The sequence below is a fragment of the Oculina patagonica genome, chromosome 4, assembly GCF_052425735.1.
Source record: "Oculina patagonica isolate OP01 chromosome 4, crgOcupat, whole genome shotgun sequence".
Taxonomy (NCBI): Eukaryota; Metazoa; Cnidaria; class Anthozoa; order Scleractinia; family Oculinidae; genus Oculina; species Oculina patagonica.
This window is the reverse complement of record NC_135761.1, coordinates 56337907-56355892: the sequence shown is the minus strand read 5'-3', so window position 1 is coordinate 56355892 and position 17986 is coordinate 56337907. Positions and strand designations below refer to the sequence as shown.

General features: G+C 37.2%; 1 protein-coding gene and 1 pseudogene across 2 annotated transcripts; both read right to left on the bottom strand.

Moving 5' to 3' along the window:
- Positions 1-3076: 3076 nt before the first annotated feature.
- On the bottom strand, positions 3077-5707 carry LOC144648873 (somatostatin receptor type 1-like; annotated as a pseudogene). Its single transcript, XR_013569793.1, has 2 exons — positions 4634-5707; positions 3077-4544 (listed from the first exon to the last, which is right to left on the bottom strand). The product of XR_013569793.1 is annotated as a somatostatin receptor type 1-like (transcript).
- Positions 5708-11969: 6262 nt separating this feature from the next.
- On the bottom strand, positions 11970-13443 carry LOC144648607 (adenosine receptor A1-like). The gene has a single exon (XM_078508118.1). It carries the CDS (start codon positions 13441-13443, stop codon positions 12445-12447), a length of 999 nt encoding a protein of 332 aa, XP_078364244.1. The 3' UTR covers positions 11970-12444.
- Positions 13444-17986: the final 4543 nt, after the last annotated feature.

The window sequence follows — 17986 nt, the reverse complement described above, 5'->3', positions numbered from 1 at the left end:
TGTTTCTAATCTCCATTGACAAAAAGGAGACCTCACTTTTAGGAGGAAAACCTTCAATCTTGGTCGAAGTGGCCTATATTAATTAAAAGTTACCCTTTGGGCCTGAACACGACAAATAGCTATTAGTTTTCCTTTGAACAGTGTCCTCGCCAGCGGTCAATAATCGATGAAAGTAGTCCAAAAATAATCACATTGACTTCGCATGACTCCACTTCCATTTTGCAAAATAAATAAAGCAGCGTTAGCTCGTCAAGAAACCAAGTGAAAAAATAAGCTGTGTAATTCTTAAAAATAGCTCGGTAACAAACTTTAATAAGGGAATAAAATGACTTTTTGAGGGAATATTGTTTATTTGCGCCCGCGTAGTGTCATTTGTGGCCCTTGCACTTTGCGCTCGGGCCACAAATGACACTACAAGGGAGCAAATAAACAATATTCCCGAAAAAGTCATTTTATTATCATTATTATCAATAGACAAGGCCAAATAACATCCAGATAGGTAACACATTCATTTAATGAAGTTAACATCATGATTTTCAATTCAAATAACACAAGTACTTCGTCGCAATGAAAATTATACACGATACTACTAAGCCTATGTCTTATTGTGTAGTTATAGTATAAAAGAGCTAGTTGCAGTGTCTCTGAAAATAATAATTAAGCAATGGGTTGATTCATGGATAATAATACTTTACAAACTTACATTTTCCGATTGAACTTCGGCGTAAAATTCCTGCCACTGCTTTAGCTAAATTAACTCGACCGGAAATACACAATTCAAGTGAACGATGTTTCGTTTCTTGCAAGACAACAAGGAGTTGCTCTCTTTGTCTCTTCGCCTTGTGCATTTGCTTCTAAATCCGATTTTTTTGCTGTATTTTGTCCCATTTACAACACATAGACTTCGATTTTTCCTACCGAACACAATTCGCTTGGCGAAAAACTGTGCGAGACTCTTGCTGTACGCGTACGCACCTGAATGGTTTTCTCGTGTCAGCGACGCTGATTGGTTAAAGTTAATCGGATGATGAACCGAGAACCAATCAGCTGCAGGGCCGTTATACGTCGACTCCTGGCTGATCAGTAGTCCTCTTGGCCAGGCCTTATGTAAGTTGGTTTTCTTTTTACAACATATCTCCCTCATGTCTGTTCAAAGCCTGGTTCTGATAACAGTCGATCGATTTGGAGTTGTAGTATTTCCTCTTCGTTTGCCACTCATCCTGCCTCGTCCCCAGTCGCTCGCGATCGTTGGGAGAATTTTTCCCCTTCCCATCACCCACCGCTCGCGCTTCGCGCTCGCTCCTAATCCCCCTACTCGCGCTTCGCGCTCGCTCAAAATCCCTGCCTCTCTCCAAAACCCGCGCGGCCTTGGAAAAGCCTGTGGAGGAGGCAGCCACTCATCAATTTGAAGCTGTGCCCGTTCTTCATTCTCGCCACTTGGGTCGCCGCTTGGGTCGTTGTTGAATATCCAAGCGGGTTAGAGTGTGTATTGCAGTCCTCTTCTTTTGAAAATTATATTTTAGCAATATTTGTTGCATTTATTCATATTCCATTGGTGTTGATAGCCATACTTTACTTCATCAATTAGTTAAAGCTGAAGACACAGACGATTCCAGGAGAGCGATCGGCCAACGTGAGACAGCAACGCCATAAAAGGGAACGAAATGTGCTAAAGGTGGCCATTGCTATTGTGTTAGGCTTTGCAGTATGCTGGCTGCCCATGAAAATCTACTTGGTCCTCAGGATCCTCCTTGTATCGGACGGTCTCATGCCTTACAATACTTCACGTTTGCTGCCTCTTATATGGCTCAAGCATATTGTGCTATAAACCCTTGCATCTGTTTTCTTTTCAGTGAAAATTATCGCCAAAGTCTCAGGAATCTCCTTAAATGCTTTTGAACACCCCAGTGCAATCAGGCCATGCCAAGTCAAATTTATTGAAGGGTCTGCCGCAACCAGTGTGCATTGCGGCCGTTTGTTGATGTTTTCATCGGGGGAAGGCGATACTTCTCAAGTAGAATAATAGGGCACTGGTAGCAGTCGTTGAAAGTTCGCGTTCAGAGCAACAAAAAAGGAAAGTTCAAAGAGTATTGAACGTGCCTGGTTCCTAAGTAGCCGAGAATTTAAACGCACATAAAGAAGACAACTGACGATATGACACAACAGGAAAGTCAGGAAATGTAATGTAGTTCGGGAACGGAGCAGGTTGATAGTGAGTATTTGCAAAAATCTCAAAACGAAAATTGCCCCCGAGTGCAGTTTTTGATCGACATATTGACTAGCGTTAGCAAAACATGAGGAACAAACCTAATTATTCCGCTTTTATCAGTTCTTTCAGTCTGCGAGCCGGCAGACAATTCATTCCAAACTGCATGAGTGTTACAAAAAAGCTTAGCCCTCCTTAAACCTTGAAGATGACTTTTGTCGAATGGTTTGTTTCGCCTTTATATATTGGCGATATTGGCAATAAAATCACCCTTTTTGCTGTCCAATCAGCCTTGCATTTGGTTTTACGTTTTGTTTATTATTGAAGATCCGGCTTCACTTCATTGCTGTTTTTTCAAATGGTCCTTGCATTATTCAAGAAGTTTTTTATTCACCGAAGCATGAGGAGTGACCCCCCCCCCCCCCCTCCCCTCGAAAGAGTGACCACCCGAAAGTAGAGACACAAGAAGAATGCTAAATACAAGTGTACCAGGGTCGTTATTTCGCAACTTAAATCTTGGTGTATTTGTAGCGTCGTGCACCAATCTAACGAACGAAAGGTAGTCTTCAAATTTCTTAATTCTATTTCAATAATAACTGCCTGTAAAACAATACTCTGCAAGCTTCAAAATAATGCCCAGTTCCTTATTTTGCAATACCTCGAGGTTTGCCATCCAGGTTAAGCCCTGGAAACGTATTAAATAAATTTAACGGGATGTTGCATTCTACATTTAGGCTGAGCCGCTAAACCGCGTTTTGATCCATAAGGCTCTTCGCGGCTTTGAAAAGGTCATTAAAACACATATTATGCACGGTTGTGAAAACGGGCCTGAGTACGTTGCACCTGCTGAGAAAATGACAATTAGAGGCGTCAAGAGGATTTAAAATTTATTTATCATTAAACAAACAGACAAATGCGTCTTTAAAACAGACTGCAAACAGACAAATCCATCACCTAGCCTCCAAAGTGAATTCGGTGAATTGGCACATTTGAAGTACATACTGTAAGTATGAATAAATAAATAAAAAACAATAGTGGATAAATTTTCTTTACACAAGTACACAAGTGACATCTCTCGAATCCCGCTTCTTAAAACGCAAATTCGTGTCTCCCGTCCATAATATCAACCCTGAATCTCGCTCCCTTTTGTATCTAAAATCCCTGATCTCGGCCTTCGAATAAGCCGGCAAATCTTAAATTTCGAAAAACCTAATGAGGACTATAATCCTTACTTTAGTCAGACCCGAATTAAACTGGATTGTGGGAGAATTTTTTACACCCTGCTTTCTTTAACCACAATGCGACGAAACGCTTCTTGTCGTTCCAGCAGCAATCTTCTCTCCCTCACTAAACCTCTTGGATTTCCCTTTTTTCTATCCGTTAATAATGGCTTTGACTCTGATGTAAAATTCTTTAAGAGTCTTTTCAGACATTTTCGAAACTCAATATTTCTGTAGGAATAAACAACAGGATTTAGAAACGAGTTGCTATAGTGTAACAGTTTGCTGAAGTAAACAAGTTTGGATGAAGGCTGACAATTCGGCGATTTACAAAAATAGAAGATGAAGTTTAAGACATGAAATGGTAGCCAGGTGAAAACAAAAATGACAGTGATCAAAAATAACAGTTCTGCTAAGCGTCTCTCCCTGAATGACGCTCCCCTCAATCCGTGACTGATTGCAAAGCACTTTACTCGAGCCCACACTAGCAAATATGAAATACAAATAACAAGAAGGGAAATCGATATGCTAATCAATAATAGATAAATAAAAGCTTCTTTGGGCATAATGTTAACCCGAGACAAAAAGTAATATAGCACTAATAATCCGGATAATACCCAAACTGAGGCTATCATAGAAGGATAACTAAACTCCCTTTGGCGGGACTTTATGGTAAAAAGGAAACACTATTGCGTAGACTCTATCGGCTGCAATGACAACCAAAGTGAAGATAGAGGCGAAGCCAGACAAGATGTCCATTGCTGTGAACGTATCAAACAAAGCGTTTCGCAGCACGTTGTGCTCGTTATTCCACCAGGATATCAGCTGATAAATATACAACGGCATCACAACGAGTCCAACCATGATATCCGAGATTGCTAATAAGATCAAGAAATGGTTATGTCGTTTACGTAGCAGGTACTTGCTCGAAAAAAACACCAGTAAGGTGATGACGTTCGCTATGACGACGATGATGTCAACAACTCCAAAGGCGAAACACCACATCAGAAAGGATGAAAACCCCATTTTGACAGTGTTTGTCGATTCTGGAGTCTTCTGCGTCGCATTTTCATTGCTGGTATTGTCCATTCTCTTTATTCTGGCTAATATGTCGATATCTGCAAAAAAACGTTATGAATAATCAAGCGTTTGATGTCTTTATGTATAAACGAAAACAACGTTCTACGTGTCACAAACTGCAGCTCACTTGAATAACTGAAGGACTTAAAAATCGTCAAAAATCGTTGGCAGGCGATTAAAGCTCTGAATTGAGTTTAAATGCAAATATAACAAGGAAAACAAAAAATGTCATTAATTTTAGAAATTCAAGTGATTATGTTCTGTATCCTAGTTACCTTTATCTTATCTTAAATTATTAAAGTGAACATAAATATTCTTTTATTGTAGTTTTAAACAAACTGAAACACTGCCAGTGGCAAGTAAAGTCTTTTCAATGACATCCAAAATAAATAAAGGGAACAAATATAACGACTAATAATACTATTTTTTGAATAGCTGTATTTATGTTTTATGTATGGTTTGCAAACTGTGAAAATGACATTGATGTAAATACAAGGTCCACGGGAAACTAACGCTTTTATTTCCTAAGCCAGCTGTCGCAATTGAGTCTTTTATGGAAATGTTAATCGTTGCCGAGGTCCTCAATATTTCGTGTTATTTACCTCCTGGTAACAAAAGGTTAATGCATGTCGAACTTCATTTACACGAACTAACATGAAATACGAAAAAAGATGAAGTGAAGTTTTCGAAAAATATAAAGGAAATATATAGAACACTTTAAACAAAGTTCGACGTACGGGTTTTTATTCACGAGTTGCGATAAAAACGCAACGGGCGTTACAAATCCTTAGCATTTTCCTGCTGTTATTTTTTTTATTCATATACATACAACGAGAATTAAACCATTGTAAACTCTTGGTGCGATTTTTACGTGTTTTACTCGGCTTTGACATAATTAGAGTGAAATCTTAAACGCAGCGTGGGGAAAAGCAAAGCTTCAAAATTCAATGTAACATCGCTTTCCAAGCGAAATCGCTATTAATAAAAAAGGGAAATTGTGACAAATTCTCCAAGACAAAATCTTTATTCAAATAAACACAAAGGGTCGCTTTTTAAAGCAAAGCATTTGGTATCGCATCGACGATACGTCGCCACAGGCGAATCAACTAAGAAACTCTGGCGAATTTTAAAGAAACTTGCGATAGCACTAGGAGTCGAAATAATTAAACAGTCATTTCTTTACCATGGTGTTCCCGAGAGAGCTTGAATGTTCTAATTCTCGCACTCTGGTTGGTTGGGCAGATTTACTAAATACGTGATTTGTTATTTTTTTACAAGAAAACTATACGCGAAGATGATTAGACGTATCGTTTTTTCACATATGTATAGCAAATTTGCGTCGTTTATTGTCTAAAATTCCTGTTGTTTATATAATAAAACCAAATTCTTCTTATACGTATGTCATGTTTTATATTTTTTTTAATGTTCTTTGTAGATTTTTCTTTATTTTATTAATAAAATTTTAAAAAGATCACTTGGTTTTTGGCACAACAAACCAAACTGAATATAGGTCAAAGGCAAGCTATCTTTTCCAGCTATTACTGTAATATGCAATTATTTTTATTATAGTTTCTAGTGTGTGTTGTAAGTCTTAATGAAAAAATTTACTTCAACACAAGAATAGATAAAGTAAGATACCGGTAATAAACTATCCCGCGTGCATGTTCTTTACAAGGAGTTGTGGCTTCTTCTTTGCTTCTGTCCTGATAAAGATTTACCAACATTTTCAACATTTTTTTTGAAAATGTTCACGAAAAAAAGAATTAAACCTTTTCTTTATAAGTGCTTGTCGGCATTCGATAGGCTACAATCTTGGCCTAAATTCGAAATAACGATTGAATTAAAACTGATTTAAAGAAAAATAACGGCACAAGTTCACACCGACAACGCAGTTATGTTTTCCAGTAAAGCTGAACTGCGAAGAGCATAACTGATTCAATAGACTGTCTGAACCTTCAAGAATAGTGATCTGATTGAACAGTTAATAGTCGTATATTCAAATTCAAATTTAAATTTTTTTTTGCAAAACATGTCTGATTGTTTTGTCTGTGGAATAATGTCGCTTGATTGAATTAACTGTACGTTGCATTGGACAATTTTTACTTCAGCTTGGGGCCAAACATGCTTATAAGAAAAAATCTTAAAGTAAATTATTATCTTAAAAAAATAATCAATTAAAAAAAAAAAACTTGCTCCATTTTCCTGAAAAGTCTTGCCAAATGGCAACTAGGGATAGAACAGGCAAAGATATAATTAAACCCGAATTTATGGTGACGCGAAGATTTCACATTGCGAATGAACGGTGGCTTGACCTCGCTAACTGAAAAAATATGCTATTTGTTTTCTATATACTGTGATTCATCTAAAAGTAATAAAAACGTCCAATCCAAGCAAAGAGATCAAAATCTTATTTCTTTTAAATGATACTCCATGACATTCCCATAAATGTTGTATAAATATTGACAGTATATCAATAGCAAATTTTTGCAACATACTATTTGTAAGTCTTAAGAAAGGCTTTGTGTATACTTACCTCAAGTTTTTACTCTTTTTTGACTCAATTAGTGCTTAAGTGTAGTCAAAAGAAACTGGATAAAACCGCAGATAGAGACCTCACTGTTGTAACCACATTCAAGCTGCCAGCGTCGCTAAGTTTTCGTTAGTGCGTTAGCGCTGGAGAGGACGCGGAGGCGAGTAACAATAAAATTAAATACAACAGTCCCAAGCAGGTGCAACCCGCCGGTTTTGATGCACTATAGCAACCACCCTTTTCTAACGGTTTGGCACGGATTTTATCATTTTATGGCACTTACCGAGAACGTAAAATAACGCCGTGGTTCACTTTTTCAATTAAACTTAAATTATATTATGTTTTATTGGACTTCGCGAAAAACTTGATTGTATAATTCAAAAGCAGCAGCTTTTCGTGACCAATAGGAGACGACTTCACAATTAATCTTATTGATAACCATATTATCCGTCCGTGAACTTGCCTTCCCTTCAGTTTTGTCTTCTGGCACAAGACTCATTAATATAAAAGCTTCAATCAATTTTTGAGTCTATCGGGAACTAAATTAATTGCGTTTTTCTTGTCAGGCTGAAACATGCCGGAAAAATCATAAAGAAATTATAGTCGCGCCCGCAAAAGCTTCATTAGAAAGCAGACTGTTTCTTTTTTCGAAATTTCAATTCGCTTTCATAACATTAATATGCATTCACTCTGAAAACATATTTTTCTTTAAACAAGATCGAACAGGACCGAAGATGCACTCGAAAAAAGAGCTTCACATTTGACACAGCTCTAGTAATTGTGTGCATTATTCATATGGCTGCGAATACTGGCTTTGTTTGCATGTATTTTGGTCTATTGAATTCGAATGTGGTCGAATGTGCTTTGGCAGGGAATATAATTAACAGGGCACAATGTTGCAACCACTAGAAAGCACAACTTGCTAAAAGTTCATATTGTCGCAAAATAACAGCAAGGTATTTCTTGATTCTTAACAAAATTAGATTATATTTCATAAACTAACGGCAGGACGGTTAAACCTTTCTTTGTTTCCTTGTAAATGATAAAGCCATCATGTAGGAAGCCTTTTAGCAAAAACATCCCGCTTTTAACATTGCATTTAGTAACCAGCACAAATAATTGTTTTAAGCCTTTGCTGATTTCGCAATAAGAGCTATAATGCGCCCAATGTGGGTGAAAAACCAAGGATATTTACCTTGCTCTTTTCCGGCTCGGGCATTATTTTCCCTGCATTCAACTCCACCATGACAAATGATTGTTTTACTTAATTAGTGCTACAACAACATTGCGAAATTGACATCAAAATAAGTGCTATATTTTCCCGAAATTAACTGATCGGATGATGCACTAAATGACAAAAGCAGATCCTCTTCAATTTAAAAAGCCAATCATAATATAACAGACATAAAAAAAAAATGGAATAACAACAAATAGTTCATATTTTTTACCTTTTTCTGTCAGTCGTGTGGTTAGTTTTAGTACAGCAAACTGTTTAAAAACAACTTCGTAACTAAAACTTGATCCACTTCTATATGCAAATCTTAATGTTTGCGTTCACCCTTACCATCGGAATATCGGCTGATATGTGATAAATACATTATACCAGGGCCCACGCAGCGAGCGCCATAAAAGGTTTTTGTTTTACGAATTCACCTATAACATGCGAAATTTGTATTCATTTTCATGAAAAAAAAGTTTGAACACACTTTTTCACACGGGTATTGGCTCGGTTATCTTTTGGCTGATAAGAAGGACGACAGCGTTTCACTCGTGATCTCCTTCGTGAGGGCTTTCGCGTGCCTTCGGCGTCTCTATTTGTTTTATCTTAGCAAAGATTCTTAATTGTGGCTTTATTGAAGATGCTGCTTTGCATGTTGAGAATAATAACTATGTTTATCTTATTTGCAGCCCACTACAGTGTGTAGTAATATCGTTTACCATTGTTTATTGGAGGAATCCAAAAAAAAATAAACTGTTGCCGATACAAGGTAAACATGCACGAGAAATAATGTTATTAAAATTTATGCTATTCAAAGAAGAATTGATCTCTTTCTCTAAATTGAACTTTTCTGCTCTTTCGATGTGCCTCTATTGTGTATTAAAGATCATTTCAATAAAAGAAAATCAGCAAATATAACAGAAAAGAAAAGGAATCCATAATATCATAATATCATTTATTCCGCCTCTGCACTAATGAACAGGTGTGACTATTTTCCTGAAGGCTTCCGGCTTGCGAAATATCTCCTCCCACTTAATTTGCTTCCACTTAGCAAACTACCACAAAAACGACAACGAGAAGTCGTTAAATCTCTAGAGATTAATGAGTAGTGCATCTTGGTAAGTTTCTCAGTTTCCCCCACAAAGCAAGAATGACCACGTTCTGGGTTTAATAGATAACGTAAAGCAAAGCGGTAATTTTTGTTTGGAGCTCAAGACAGGTCGACATCGACACACAAGATGGGTTTATGAAGGTTATGACCAAAGTCATAATGAATATCCATATAATTATTGCTATCGTAATCTAAACAACATTTGAAGGTTCTAAAAACCGTTGTAAACATTGACACACAATGATATATAGACTATTGTTACTGGGGTAACCCTGTATTCCATGTAGGTTTTCCATGTAAGTTTATAACATAGAGGGATAAAATTACTGAATTCTGATTGGCTGAGACAGAAAGCATTTTTTCTTAATTTAATAATTGCGCAGGGAAAAATTACTTGATCCTGATTGGATGAACAGAAAAAATTCTCGTTTCTAATTGGCCGAGTGCGCTGCACTTGCATGGCTTTTTGACGGCGGGATTTTGAGCAGAATTTTCAAACACAGCGCTCGGTTGTACGTCGCTTCGGACTTTGACTTAGGTTTCCAGAGTTATTTAATAACAAAAGAATGGAAACCAGGCGATAGCTTGAAACAAAATGCAGAAATCTCAATCTCAGGAAACAGATGATTACTTCCACTAGAGAACTTGCATCAACTAGACACTTTGTGAGCTCGCGACGAAATTCATTCATGGCGGCCAACTGACTTCTTTTTTTCACTTCTGTCAAATGCGCGTTAAAAGGATTGACATGTCAATATCTCGAAGATGAAAGCTTCAATTATTTAAACAGGTGAATAAACTGATTACGTTTTACTTGCATCATTGAGAGTACGCTTGTTTCCTCTTTTATTTTGATGACTTTCATTAAGAATTAAAGGCTGGTTCTCATATGATCGCCCCGATCGTTTCTTTTGTCTCTGTCGCCTCAAAAAGTTTGCTTGCGATCGAGGCGATTATATGAGAACATAACAGAGACGATCGCTAACGGCTGCGACGATCGGGGGGATCATGATCGCTTCGACCGCCCGTGTTCTATCCGAGCGATCGATCGCAGACCGCGGCGATCGCGAACGATTATATGGGAACTACTTTCACAGAGGGAGACGATCGAAGCATGGTGCATCAATAATACCCAGAACTACGTTTCTGTTTGGCCTCCCTCTTTCTCTTTCGCCGTAAAACAGCAATAAAGGAGGCCACGAGGTTTGCTCTTGCATCGAAGGCTGCCATAAGCAATATCGGAGTTTTGAAAAACACACGTGCGTCGATCGGAATAAAATCGAATATTCATATGCGGGAACAAAGAAAAGATTATGAATTATCATCGTGATACTGTTTGATAAACTCTACATTTTTCACTTGCATGAACATAACCATTGAAAGTTATTCAGACGCATGCAAGAGTATTTTGTAACTTGTTTCATTATGTTGAGTTTGGCGCCAAAATAACTGTTTGGATCAAGGCTTTGACCGGGCACTTTACATATACCGGACGATCGGCGCGATCATATGAGAACCCCCTGATCGCTTTTAGTCGCTTCGATTGCCTACGATCGTCACAGTATTTACAAACGATCGATGTGATTGAAACGATCGGGGCGATTATATGAGAACCAACATTAACCCTATTCAGACCGGGCTTTTTTAGACCTTCTCAGACCGGGGGGAGGGGGGCTTCGAAGCTAAATATTTATTAACTTAACCCGAAAGAACGAATAAAAAAAACAATATGCAGGAATTATTGCGCTGTATATAGATAAATCGTTCATAAACTGAAAAGCCATGCAGCTGATCCCTTTGAAAAAATTTTTGAATTGAGCCAAGTTCATAAGTTCATTTCCAGTTTCCCCCTCCCTCTTTGCCAATAGGGTAAGTAAAAAAGAAAAAAGAAAGACGACTACAGGAGGTTCGGGTAAGCCCCCTTTAGTTATAAGCAGCACATTTTTAAGCCTGGTTTTCACTATAGCGACGCAAGCACAAGCGCGATCACGCAAAAAGGACAACAAGCACAAGCATCCAAATGCAATGCGCTTATAGTTTTTGCCAGAGTCGAAGCCGTTTTCCCGGAGAAATAAGAGCTGTTATCCTTGCGCTTGTGTTTGCATCGCTAGTGAAAACCAGGCTTTAGTTTACTTTAACGATAAAACCTCGACTTGTTTGGCTTGTAAGGACATAGTAAATCATTCTACTACTGAGATAACGAAGGTAATATTTCTCGAATTCTCGATTTGTCGAAGTCCCGATAATAAGAACCAAAATTCAATCCCCTTGAATTTGCTTAAGACAGTCAAACATTGCATTTTAAACCCAAATTCATAAACTTCCGATTTCTCAAACCAATTTTCGTTTCCCTTTGAGCTTCGAAAAATATGATTCAGTGTCTAAACTTCTAGCGTGCCTCAAAAGGCCCACTAATCGGGGACACTGTTACCTTAAAAAAAAATCCAATACAATATATAATACAATAAATATCCGTAGTTATAGATATCTGCATCTAATACAATACAATACAATACAATACAATACAATACAATACAATACAACAATACATTATTTATAGGTGCTTTAAAAAATTTAATTCGATTTAAGTCTGATGAAAATAAACAACTATCTAAATATATTACACTGTCACTTATAAGTGTTCTTGTTTAGGCTAATTTAAACTTGTCCATTCTTTTTTCCACTTGGTTCGATTATTTGTTTGTTCTTCAGTTTCATATCTGTTTGTTTCATTTTTTGACTTCGTCATTATCCATTTGAACTTTACTTCGCTGTTTCACATACAGTACAGCACAGTGCAATGCAATTCATACTTTATTTTTAGGTCGATGGAGAGTGGTTTCCTATTCTCGTTCCCAGTTCTCAACGGAAGACGAGCCGGAAGGCGAAATCTGGTTAAATCCGAAACAGCCAATCAAAACAATAGAATTTTCTTACTTGACCAGAACTCGCCTTCCGGCTCGTCCACCCGCGAGATTAGTGCATGGTTGAACAATCTGCGTGATACTCGCGTAAAAATGCTCGATCCAAACAGTGTAATATTAAAACATAAATAAATATGAAGTTAGCATTTCATTTCTACTTTTCATGTTCATGATTGCTGTTGTTGATTTGACCAGTTGAAGAGGTTAGGGGTGTTAACGACAGCAGTATTGGAGTTGTAGATTGTAAAGCAAAATTTGTGGAGGTTTCTGATATCAAGGAAGCTGGCTTTACCGACGTCCCAGTTTGGTGCCTGCAAAGTAGTTCGAGCAATTTCCCCCTAAACTCTGGTAATCTTAAACTGTAGACGATTGGGTTCAACAAAGAGTTTCTATACTGAAAGATTCTTGCCACGTAAATGATACGGTTTGAGTTCTTTGATGACAAGCAGTTCTTGCAGAAGATACGAGCCAGCAGTGTAGCGCAAAGAGGAAGCCATGTTACCACTGATAGAATAGAGGCAATGAACAAAGTTTTGGTAAGCTTGTTGTTTGCCATATTCCGATGCTTTCGTATGCTTTCTTTCCGTAGGCGTTTGATGCGAAACCAAATCCTACAGTATACAACACAAACGGTGAGTGGAAGTACAGCCATCAAGAAAACAAATATACTTGTTGAAATGCTTTTGTCAAGAATTCCAATGTGCGATATTATAAACATTATTGTCGATATAACAGAAAAAATCCAGGCTGTGCAAATAACATAAATGTAACTGCGTGTTCCTGTTATGCGATGACGCAAGGGCCAAAACACTGCGTGCATTCTCTCCAGAGAAACAACAACTAGGAACGACATAGAAGCACATTCGGAGAGAACATCTACAGTTAGACATCCTGTTGCAGTAGGCCTTTCTCCTGTATAACTTAAGATGAGGTTCTCCACAGCAAAACACCCTGTCGACAAACCGACGAATAGATCAGCCAAAGCCAAATTAATTATCAAGAAGCTTGTCTGCCTCAAATTTTTCCTTTGATTCAAGAAGATATGAAACGTGAGCGAATTGGCAAACACAATCGCTATGCTCTCCACCACAAATGAAGTGCTCCAAATCCACATTTCCCAGGTGGGAAGCGAATGGTTGCTTGAGCTGTTCATTTCAGTCAACTCTGGCCTAGGGTAATACAAATGACATGAGTGTAATTCAAGAAATTAGTTGACGCGATAATATTGTGTATATAAGCAGAGTCAGTCATTGTAAGGTATATATAGTATGCATGGTGTAGCTTCTTTTGGCCATGGTATGTTCTAGTATCCACCTGTTCCATCCCTCTCCTACGATACACCAAATAGACGATCCTTCTTACCCATATGAGAGCTGTCTTTTTTAGATCTATTTAGTGCCCATAAAAACTCCCCTTTAGTACCCTCTATCCTTTTTGATTATCATCTATACTGCAAATAGAGCTGCTTCACATAGCGATTAGGAAGCGTTTAAAGTGGAGTTATTTACTGGAAATCGCTGATGTTCTTTCAAAGAAGAATATATTCTACCTAATGAAAAACCGCCTTGATAGATGCATGTATATTGGATGAACTTAAGATTTCCGAATCGGAGTAAACCAAATCAGTTTAGGGTAAATTCCGCCAGTTGGAAAATGGGTAAAACGCAGAGAAATACACCGCACAGGTCCATTTTCAATAATAATAACCTTAATATCCTGTCTTGAAAGTAAAACCGTTAAATGAGTCGTCAACATTTACAACAAATCTATACCAACACGAATTCAATTAAAACCAATGCACTTACCTTCATGGTCATCTAAATCGGTCTAAATCATGTAATCCCAAATTTTCTCAGAAGATGACGTGATGCTTCTGCTAAATGACTGCCTTACTTGCCATCTCAGATGAGTTCATCAGTTTCTTCTGCAATTTTGAACATTAGATAAGCACATTCATAAAATTACTTCCTTTCTATATTTCGTGTTCAAAATTTTGAAACATCATTTGTGCAGTTTCCTTGCCCATTTACATGACAGATTTTTCGTGTAACAATTGATGCCATTGTTTTACCTTGTCAAAATAGGCTTTAAAACTGAAAATTGTTTTGTGTGATACACTCATTTTTCTATAAGAATGTTCTTTATAAGAATATCGAGTCTGAAATTTGCGAAATTTTAGGAATATTTAAGGTCATTGCCCTGAAATAGAATTGAACACAATTTTTTAACCAAACTTCGCCTACTGGTTTATTACTTTAAGGGAACTTAAATTTTGAAATAAAAAAGGGGGGTCACCAGATTCGTTTAGGAGCAGGAAGACCTTGTATATTCCATATATTAATTCCTTTAAAATTCCTCTGCGAATACTAAGAAAGTACACGTTTTTAACGATAATTTATTTTTCAAACACATGAATTGATCTGTTTTCATTTTACAGAAAGATTTTGATCGCTACACCTAAAATATGAGAAAAAATTGATAGGTCACCAGGCTCGTTTAGGAGAAAGTGACAATTAACTTCTCTCGCGGACTAAGCTGCATAGAAAAAAGCCCCCATTTTGTTGATGTGTGTGCGCGCGCGCTAATTACGCGTAAAATTCTGCGCAGTAAGGATGCGCAATGCAATACGGGTCAATGACCTTAAAAAATAAACCAGAGGCTGAGATTTTATAAAATAATATAATTTCCTGTGTCGAAAATTTGTAAAAACAATACAATCTAACAATATTCACAACAATATTTTCAACCTAAAATCGACAGAAAAATACGAATATAAGAATATTCAGCCTGGGCCGGAAAAAAGACAGAAAAAGAAAGATTGTAGATCCAGGTGAAATCGGTTTAGATAAAAAAGAATCTATCTATATTAGTTTTTTAATTAATTTGTATCCTGTAGTGCCGTATTTAATGTCAGTAGTAGCAAACGTTAACAGGGCGAGGAAATTAATAGGCAGTTTAAGATACGCTACGGCGAGGTGCTACTACGGCTACCGTAACCGAAAAGGTCTGGGGAGAGTACGTCTCGGCAGTCCGCCAAATTTAGTGTAAAAGCAAGGCGAAATACAAAGAAACATAGGCTAAGGAGTTGAATAACACTTTTATTTAGTTTTCCACAGCCGAATGGCTTCGCTCAAAAAATATATAGTTGTTGTTTGCTTTGCTAGGACTAACAGAATAGTTCTGAGAGAGAGATTCTTTCTACAGCAGCAATACACAACAACACAACAACAATTAAAATCGATAAAATGTTTAATTTTAAAAATACGAATATCGCAAAGAATACCGAGTTATGAACTGAAATATACGAGTACTCACCGAAGCAAAATGGTAGCGGTTACTTATACAGCTATAGTACATCTCCACTAAACTGTTAAGGCAAAAAAATCGCACGCTCAACACGAGTACTTTTCTTGTCCATACCGATACTTGGACCGAACGAATTCGTCAAATTCAGGATAAGACTTTTAAAGCTTATGAGCGACAAACGCGACAATTGTTCGACTACAATTAAATTCAAAGGATACAATATTCGTTGGAACTCTTAAAATACTGAGAAACCCGTCGAAAAAGGACAGAGAAGCGAATAAAATCCGACGTACTACCACTACGGCAAAACCTCCGACTCGCGTAGTCAGATTTCACTCTACGGCTGGACGTGACTGACTGACATGCGCAGTATCTTATATTTGGAGAAAATTACTTCCGGCAGCCGTAGTAGCGCATCGCCGTAGCCTATCTTAAACTGCCTAATGTCAAATACACTGCGGGGGTCGAATTGAAATTAATTACAATATAATATTAACCATAGCTTCTTAGTCAGAAACTGATAAAAATTCTAAATAACTAAGAGTGGCTATAAGCCACTAAACTCGGAAAAGTTATAATGAAACAAGAATCGAAAACAACAAACTGACAAATAAAGGTTTGCTAATACAAATGATGTTATACTTTCCAGACTTCTGTTTACTTCACTTTGATCGTCATCAAATACTGATCGAGAGCAGACCGAAAAGCCAAGAGATAGAGTTCCCATCTGTTGCAAATTGATTTCTTTCTTTTTAGTTTTCCTTTTTGTTATTTGAAGGTAACGAAAAATAATAATAATAATAATAATAATGTCATTGGCTATAAGTCGAGCGATTTTTTTTTTTCACCAAATCGTACTGAAATAAATTCATCTTTAGCTGAGTGTTTTGGGTTAGTTTTTTTCTAACTGGTTCTAAAAAACCAAAGGTTTACGGTCTCGGCTTATAGCTGAATAAATATTATAATATTATTTCAAGAAAACTGACATTAATACAATATTTTGGTTGGTGACTAAGCATGTTAATTTTATGTAATTTAACAAGAAATATAGGTATCAGAGAAAAGGTCTAATTCTCTAGAGGCCTTAAAACACTTGCACGCATTGCGTGCATATGTCTAACAGGAAACGAGTGAAGGAGTGATGGAGTGAAGGAGTGAAGGAGTGAATTCACTTCGCCCACTACAACTCTTTTCCGAGTTAAAAAATCACTCGTGTATTTATGCTCCTTAAAACGGTTCTCCATTTTAATGTTTCATCAAGGTGACTTCATCTTTTGTTTACAGGTTTACAGGAGCTCTGTCAGCGATGGCAAGAGAGTCTGGATGGTGGTAACCGCAATTATCAACTAAAGTTTTGCCGATTTCTCAGCTATCAGTTAAAATGTTAGCCCATTTTTCAGCTATTAGTAAATTTTGCTGATCTCGATTTCAGCTATCATTTTAAAAACGCGTCATTTTTCAGCTGACAAATGGAATTTTTACCAATTCTTAGCTATGAGTTAAACCCCAGTAACCCCGACCAGCCCCTCAGTAAATTACGTACTAGCTTTCAAAAAGAGCTATCATATTTTGATTTTGTTGCCAAGGAACAAGAATAAGTCACCTCACTTAGCCGAAAAGTGCTAGGACCATCTTGGTTAGAGCATAATAATAAATATGCAGTACTAACAGGAGGTTTCCTTGGGATGCGGTCCATCGGATCCGCGGATATATTATTTTGGAGTGAAATTGCACGCTTGTATCCTTGCCAACGAAAATATGAGCGAAACATGCAGTTGATGACAAAAAGACTTTACAATATTAAATATATACAAATCATAAAAGTTTCGATCGATTTTTATGTAAACTAACCTAGGCAAACTGAGATAAATGGCAGTTATTTGATCTTGGTGGAAACTTTATCAAACTGCTTACTCAGTGAACTGAAAAATAAATCTGAATTTTAGCAATACTGCACGATCAAGGCGATGTTGCAAAATTGCATAAAATGAATTAACACGTTTATTTTTAAGGAAAAGGTTCCAATTATCCAGAACAAGGGTAGCTTCCTGATCGTAGCAACTGGTAACACAACATATTGTAAGCAAAGGACCCCGAATTACAAGGTTTGAATATATTTAACATGGAAATAAACGGATTTTGACAAAGCTCTCGGCGCGCTAAGGCTTACATGAAGTTTTCAGTGCATGTTCTGAGTATCTAAATGCATGTCCAGTTCTGATGAACTAAATTTTTATTTTAAGCTGGACTGTGGTTGTTGGTGTATTTATTTCTAAGATAGCAGGGGATTACAAAGTGAACCACCCCCGCAAGCAATCAATACACACCTAACTTATCGTCCAAAATGGAACAATTTTCACAATATTCTCGGTAGCTTTAAGACCCTGGCT

Bases quoted from the DNA above. Each gene is read 5' to 3' on its own strand.
- LOC144648607 (XM_078508118.1), bottom strand. From the start codon at position 13,443: ATGAACAGCTCAAGCAACCATTCGCTTCCCACCTGGGAAATGTGGATT.